At 39.5% G+C, this 7,671-nt stretch overlaps 1 protein-coding gene across 1 annotated transcript; it reads right to left on the bottom strand.

Moving 5' to 3' along the window:
- Window positions 1-3,634: 3,634 nt before the first annotated feature.
- LOC113283774 lies at window positions 3,635-7,248 on the bottom strand. The gene is made up of 2 exons (XM_026533141.1): window positions 6,808-7,248; window positions 3,635-5,947 (listed from the first exon to the last, which is right to left on the bottom strand). Exon 2 carries the CDS (start codon window positions 5,925-5,927, stop codon window positions 4,305-4,307), a length of 1,623 nt encoding a protein of 540 aa, XP_026388926.1. The 5' UTR covers window positions 5,928-5,947; window positions 6,808-7,248; the 3' UTR covers window positions 3,635-4,304.
- Between the last annotated feature and the right edge of the window lie 423 nt (window positions 7,249-7,671).

The following is a 7,671-nucleotide window of genomic DNA, read 5'->3' as shown; positions in this document are numbered from 1 at the left end:
ATGTCTCTTCATCACTAAAGCTGTCGTACTATTCAGACAGAAATTTGCATCACTAAAGCCGACATACTTTTCAGACAGAGATGAAGAAATGAAAGCAAATAATGAGAAATAATCCGCCTCCAACAGCAGTTGCAACTTTTTGCCTTTTAAGCGACGTTTCTTCTTCTTTTGTTCCAAATGACTCCAAAATACTCAAAAGCAAGCATAAGATGCATATTTTACAAGAAAACATAGCGAAGAAAGCATAAACAATAGATAAATATTAAGGTGTTTTAGACACACCTATCACTAGCCTACTACAAATTAACTTCGGACTGGACTGTAATTGAACCCTAAGGGATAAATATTAAAGCGATTTTTTTCTTTTTTCTATTTTTCTATTTTTTTTTTGAATTAAAGGCAACAAACTCTAAAAACATATAATGCTCCCCCACACTTAAACTTTATATTGTCCTCAATGTAAAATTTAGATTGTTCAAAGTAAAGTTCAAGGTGGGAAATTACGCAAATGATATGCAAAAACAAAGATAAAAATAAAGATAAAATGCTTAAAATAAAAAGATAAAGATACAAAACCGGTGGGTTGCCTCCCACTTAGCGCTTGGTTTAAATTCGTCAGCCCGACTTTCAGCTCCAATTACTCCTCCAGAGGGAGTGGATCATTCAATGTGACCATATCCTCATTCTCCGTCACAAATTCCTCATAGTATGGTTTCAAACGATGGTCGTTGACCTTGGAAACCAGCCCTGTTTTGGGACTAATAATTTCAACTGCACCATGCGCAAACACATTAGTAACAACAAATGGTCCAACCCATATGGACCTAAGTTTACTCGGAAACAATTTAAGACGAAAATGGAACAAAAGTACTTTCTGCCCTACTTCAAAACTCTTTCGGAAATCATTTTATCATGGAAAGCCTTGGTCTTTTCTTTATAAATGTGTGAACTTTCATATGCATCATTTCGTATCTCTTCTAACTCATTGAGTTGAGTTTCCTATGCTCACCAGCTGCATCTAATTTCATATTACATACCTTGATAGCCCAATAAGCTTTGTGTTCAAGTTCAACCGGAAGATGGAAAGGTTTACCATAGACAAGCCTAAAAGGAGACATACCGATGGGTGTCTTGTAAGCTGTCTTATACGCCCACAAAGCATCATTTAGCCTATAACTCCAATCCTTCCTTGTAACGTTCACCGTCTTCTCCAGGATGGACATAATCTCCCGGTTGGAAATTTCAGCTTGACCACTCGTTTGTGGATGGTACGGTGTGCCAAATTTGTGAGAAATATTATACTTCTTTAGAAGAGCGTGAAAGGATCTCTTGAAGTGCGACCCTCCATCACTAATCACCACTCGAGGTGTACCAAATCTAGAAAAGATATGTTCCTTCACAAACTCACAAACAACTTGAGAATCATTAGTAGGGGTGACTTTAGCTTCCACCCACTTAGAAACATAATCTACAGAAAGAAGTATATAAAATTTACCATTGGAATTCACAAAAGGCCCCATGAAATCGATACCCCAAACATCAAAAATCTCAACAACGAGAATTGGTGTTTGCAACATTTGGTTTCTAGCACCTAGATTGCATGTCCTTTGACACCTATCACAAGTCTTGCAAAATAAATATACATCCTTAAACAATGTATGCCAATAAAAACCACTTTCGAGAACCTTGAGGGATGTCCTCTTGGCTCCGAAATGGCCACCACAAGCATATGAGTGACAAAAATTCAGAATTGATTGGAACTCGGATTCGAGTACGCACCTGCGGATCATTTGATCCGAGCAATGCTTCCACAAATAAGGTTCATCCCATATATATTGCTTGGCAATCTTCTTAAGCTTGTGTTTCTGAAATGTAGACATGGAACTAGGTACTTGTCCCGTCACCAAGAAGTTAATAATATCAGTGTACCATGGAGTTGTGCCAACAACCGCAAAGAGTTTCTCATCCGGGAAGCTATAATGTAAAGGAATCGCTTCTTCGGACACAACCAATCTGCTTAGATGATCCGCTACAGTATTCTCACTGCCCTTGTTGTTCTTAATTTGCAAATTGAACTCTTGAAGAAGTAGAATCCACCTTATGAGCTTTAGCTTGGCATCCTTCTTTGTGAGCAAGTATCGAAGTGCAGCATGGTCGGAGAAAACAACCACCTCTGTACCCACCAAGTAAGATCTAAACTTCTCTAGTGAAAATACTATGTCCAAGAGCTCCTTTTCAGTAGTGGAGTAGTTGATTTGTGCTCCGTTGAGAGTTATAGAAGCATAATAAATGGCATATGGAACTTTACCATCTCGCCGTCCCAACACGGATCCAACGGCATAATCACTTGCATCGCACATCAACTCAAATGGCTTGCTCCAGTCCGGTGGTTTGATAATTGAGACGATAGTCAACAACTCTTTCAAGGTATCAGAAGCTTCCTTGCATTCCTTGTCACAATCAAAGGCCACATCCTTATGCAAAAGTCTACACAATGGCATTGCAATCTTGGATAAATCCTTGATGAATCTCCTATAAAAACCTGCATGACCAAGAAAAGAGCGAACCTCCCTCACAGTTGTGGGGTATTGTAAGTTTCGAATCAAATCTATCTTAGCCTTGTCAACTTCTAACCCCTTAGAGGATATAACATGGCCTAGTACAATCCCATGATTCACCATAAAGTGACACTTTTCTCAATTAAGCACAAGATTAGTTTCTACGCATCGTTTAAGAATAAGTGCAAGGTTATCTAAGAACTTGTCAAAAGAATCACCATACACGCTAAAATCATCTATAATAACTTCTATGATGCTTTTTCCACATAATCTGAAAATATACTTACCATACAACGTTGAAAAGTGGCTGGAGCATTACACAAGCCAAATGGCATACGTCTATACGCAAAAGTGCCAAAAGGACAAGTAAACGTCGTCTTTTCTTGTTCTTCCGGAGCTATTAAAATCTGGTTATAACCTGAAAACCGTCAAGAAAGCAATAGTGAGAGTGTCCAGCCAATCTTTCAAGCATTTGATCAATGAATGGTAAGGGGAAATGGTCCTTTCGAGTGGTAGAGTTGAGCTTTCGGTAGTCAATGCAAACTCTCCAACCGGTCTGGATTCTAGTTGGAACCAAGTCATTATCTACGTTTTTCACCACCGTGATACCGGACTTCTTTAGAACGACTTGAACCGGACTCACCCATTTGCTATCGGATATGGGATAGATAACCCCGACATCCAACAACTTCAGGATTTCTTTCTTCACTACTTTCATCATCGTAGGGTTCAAGCGACATTGAGCTTCTCTTGTTGGTTTTTCCCCCTCGTCAAGTAGTATTCGGTGCATACATGTGGAAGGACTAATTCCTTTAATATCGGCAATGGTCCACCCAATGACAAACTTGTACTCTCTTAGCACTCGAACAAGTTTCTCCTCTTGCACCTTGGTAAGGTATTTGGCGATGATCACCGGAAACTCTTCCTTATCACCTAAATATATGTACTTGAGGTGATCCGGAAGAGGTTTCAACTCGAGAATAGGTGCCTTCACAATCGATGGTAAAAGTTTCTCATTAGTAATCGACAAGGAAACATAAGATGAATTATACTTTTGTGGAACTTCTTGTAATGAGTTAAGAGCGAAAATAGCCTCTTTAAGTTCATCAGAAATAGACAATTCAGTTTCAAGGTCTTTGTATTTTCCATAACCTAAACCTTCCACTATGGTGTTTTATAAAGCATCATCACCATTCAATTCAAAAATCTGTTGAGCTAGAGAATCAATAATATCAATATAAAAACATGAATGCACATCACTAGGATATCTAATAGCCTCAAAGATATTGAAACTTATGATCTCATCATCAAATTCCATAGTTAAGGCGCCTTTGAAAACATCTATCTTCGTTCTAGCGGTTCTCATGAATGGTCTACCCAACAACAAGGGATTAGACGATGGTGAATCTCCATCCATCATGTCAAGAACATAGAAATACGCCGGAAAAATGAGTTGATTAACCTGCACCAAAACATCTTCAATGACCCCTTTCGGGTAAGTATTAGATCTATCAGCAAGTTGTATAACAATACCGGTATTCTTAAGAGGACCAAGTTTCAAGGATTCATAAATTGAAGCGGGCATGACATTAATGGATGCTCATCAATCTAGCAAAGCACGTTCAAACCTGATTTTACCAATAGTACATGGTATGGTGAAACTACCGGGATCTTTCAACTTAGGTGGGAGTTTCTTTTGAAGATATGCCGAAGCATTCTCCCGCACACTCATTACCTCATTACCGGTCAATTTTGCTTGTTAGTGCACAATTCCTTTAAGAAATTTTCATAACGAGGAACTTGTCTTATCGCCTCAATGAGTGGAATGTTCACTTCAATCTTCTTAAAGATCTCCCAAATCTCTTGGTACAATGTCTCCTTGTTCGACTTTGCAAACCTGCTAGGAAAAGGAGGAGGAGTAGCATAAGTAGAAACATGAGTTTTAGAGTTAGAATTTGTTACCGGGTCATCCTTTTTAGGGGTTGTTTCACCCTCATCTTTCTCGAAATCATGTTCATTGGACACCGGTGATGATGCCGGTTTCTCTACTTGCTTCCCACTTCGTAGCTCAATAGCATTGCCATTCTCCTTATGACTTAATGGTTGCGAAGGAAGTCTTCCACCTGCTTGTGCTTCCAATTTGCTCACGGTAGTAGCTAGTTGACCCATTTGTGTTCGGATGTCCTTCATATCCATCTCCGACTTTTGCTTATCTTGTGCCATTGTGTTGAGAATGAGATTCAATTTGTCATCTATACTCGTGCCTTGAGTTTCTTGACATGGCTTTTGCAAGAATTGGTACCCACCTTGTTGATTAAAAGGAGGATTGGAAGCTGCCGCTTGCTTGTTGGCGTATCTGAAATTGGGATGATTTCGCCAACCCAGATTGTATGTGCTAGAGTATGGATCATATCTTGGCCTTTGCTGATTTTGGTACATGTCACTTGCTTGCTCAACATCTTCGGTGTATGATGATGGTATGACGGCAGCTGCTATTTGTTGCATCAACCTCTCCATATTACCCATTCTATGTTCCATATGTGAAGAATCACTAACTTCATTCACTTTCCTTACCACTGATTCACCTCGAGTGTGGAAATGTTGAGTGTTTGCAGCCATGTTTTCTAACAAGCTTGTAGCTTCAGCAATGGTTTTGTTGGTGCGTGCACCACCACTTGCGGCATCGATCAAATTTCTATCATTAGAATGCAACCCCTTATAGAAATATTGAATCACAAGTTGATCGTTGATTTGGTGGTGTGGGCAGCTAGCTAAAAGATTCTTGTAGCGCTCCCAATACTCATAGAGAGTCCCCCCCGATACTTTCCTAATACCACAGATCTCCTTGCGAATCACAACTGCTTTTGATGCCGGAAAATACTTCTCAAGAAACAACTTTTTCATTCCATTCCATGTGGTTATACTTCCAGAGGCTAAGCAAAAGAACCACTCTCCTACAACATCTATAAGGGAGAAAGGAAAAGCTTTCATCATAGCCATATCAGCATCTGCAGTTGCTTGCTTCAAACTAGTCACAACATGATGGAATTGCTGTCGATTAGGATCCTCTCCCGATAAACCTCTGAATTTGGGCAGCAAGTGAATCAATTGCGGCTTCAACTCAATGGTTCCATTCAGCTGAATACATAAAGGTTGTTGGTCAATGTTTGGAGAAGTGAGCTCCTTGAGTGTTCTTGGAGCAGGTGGTCGACCTCCCATTGTGTTGTTTTCCTTTATGTCCGAGTCCGAGAATTCACTTGGTGTAGAACTAGGAGGAAGTTGATTATTCACGGCTCGAATGAAGTCTTTTAGTAAAGTGCCCGAATGAAGACGTATACCAATTGGACTTGGTTTGCCCTCTCCACGCATTCACCAAAGAAAAGGTACCTGAAAAATCAGATTCTAAGAGATTGAATAAGTAAATTGAGATTGAAAATAAAAGCAAAAGTAACAACTAAGAATAAAAATAACAACTAAACTTGTCACTGCCTCCCCAACAGCGGCACCAATTTTGACGAGGTGTCAACTCGCAAATAATAATTTTTACTTTTCTTTACACTAGCATGTAATATAATGGAAGCAAATTCGTCCCAAGGGAGGTGTGTTAAGCAAAAGTTGTTATGCAAATATTCTTAGCAAAGAAGATTTTGTTGTAGAAATTCTGAAAATAGTAAATTATATTCAAATACGAGATGGAATTGATTAAGGAATCATTCTCGACCACGGAATATAAACCAAACCGACATATAACTACGTTCTTCGCATTATCTGTTACTAACAACCCTAGGATAATTAGTACGCTCAACTATCCCGTTATTATCTCCTAAGCTCACCGGATACAAAGCGCTCGACTACCGGATTCTACTTGCCAAGTTCCTAGAAGTACGCTCTAGGTGTGACTTAAACAAATGCTCTAAGTTTTGTGAGATAAGGTTCTCCTAGTGATGAACTCAAAAGCATGAATCACCTACTAGTGTCAATTTCTACATATGGTACTTAACAAAGTCCCATCATCAATACCCACATATTGCTACTTGTGTTTAATTCTCTAGACAATTACGGGTCGAAGAAAATCTAAACTAGCAATAAGATTGTGACATAACTATTTAATTTCGAACTTAAACAATTAAGGAACAATCCATAAGCATTATTAGCATGGTAGAAATCAAACATTAATAAACTTGCGAGAAAACGAGATATTGCATATCAATCATGAGTTCATATTTTGGGCTTTGAAATCACCCTTACCTTAATCAAAGATTGTTTTAGCTACTCATAATTTTGGAGTTCATCATCATAATATTGAGATAAAGAAGTTGAAACAATAAGCAAACCCTAGTATCTGGCTCTCCTCCAGTACTCCAAGTAGAATACGTGATGTTTCAAGTTGTAAAAAATCCTCCATTTTATGTCTCTTCTTAGGTCAAGTCTTCAAAAGTCCAATAAATAAGAGTCCACCAAGCCCATGTGTGAGAAAAACCCATGTGGAAAATACACCCAAATATATGTTGCTGAAGTCCCAAAGGTTGGCCGGAGAGGTCGCCGAGAAAGTCACCAGAAAGCAGCTCAGATGACCGGCAAAGTCCACCCGGTCACCGGTCACAGTTCAGTCAACCGAGTCAACTCGGAAAGTCATACCGAGTCCGCTAACTCAACTTAGTGATGTCACTAGTCAGAAACGAGTCAGATTCTTACTACCTGCATGAGCTGAGTTGCTTTGATTTGCACAGGCCAAACTAATGTCGCGCCATAGTGATGCATTGCTGCTTCAGCTCCAACCATGATGGGTTCTTTGGTGCAATCTCTCCCAACTGTAGATTCTCTTGTTCTCCATCTGCCTCAAGTTCACAACCTGCAATTACAGTTGCATGTAATACCATCGCCACGGCATTTGCTCACTGCACAACCCATTTCTGAGCCAAACACACGACACTACCAGCTGATGTTTCTATCTGTTGCAGCTCAATACCACCATGCCTTCTCTGCAACACTACTAGCTTCCACAACCAGGTCCATTTCTGCATCATTCAACCAGAAACCCTGTAAAACAGTCCAAAATTTCAGTTCCAAACTTGACTGCAAAACCGCCAAAGCACATAAATCACTGCAAAAC

The sequence above is a fragment of the Papaver somniferum genome, chromosome 1 (assembly GCF_003573695.1).
Source record: "Papaver somniferum cultivar HN1 chromosome 1, ASM357369v1, whole genome shotgun sequence".
In the NCBI taxonomy this organism is placed as follows: Eukaryota; Viridiplantae; Streptophyta; class Magnoliopsida; order Ranunculales; family Papaveraceae; genus Papaver; species Papaver somniferum.
This window is presented reverse-complemented; position numbering and strand designations above follow the sequence as displayed.

Coding starts and splice junctions, on each gene's coding strand:
- LOC113283774 (XM_026533141.1), bottom strand. CDS start 5,927: ATGCGTGGAGAGGGCAAACCAAGTCCAATTGGTATACGTCTTCATTCG.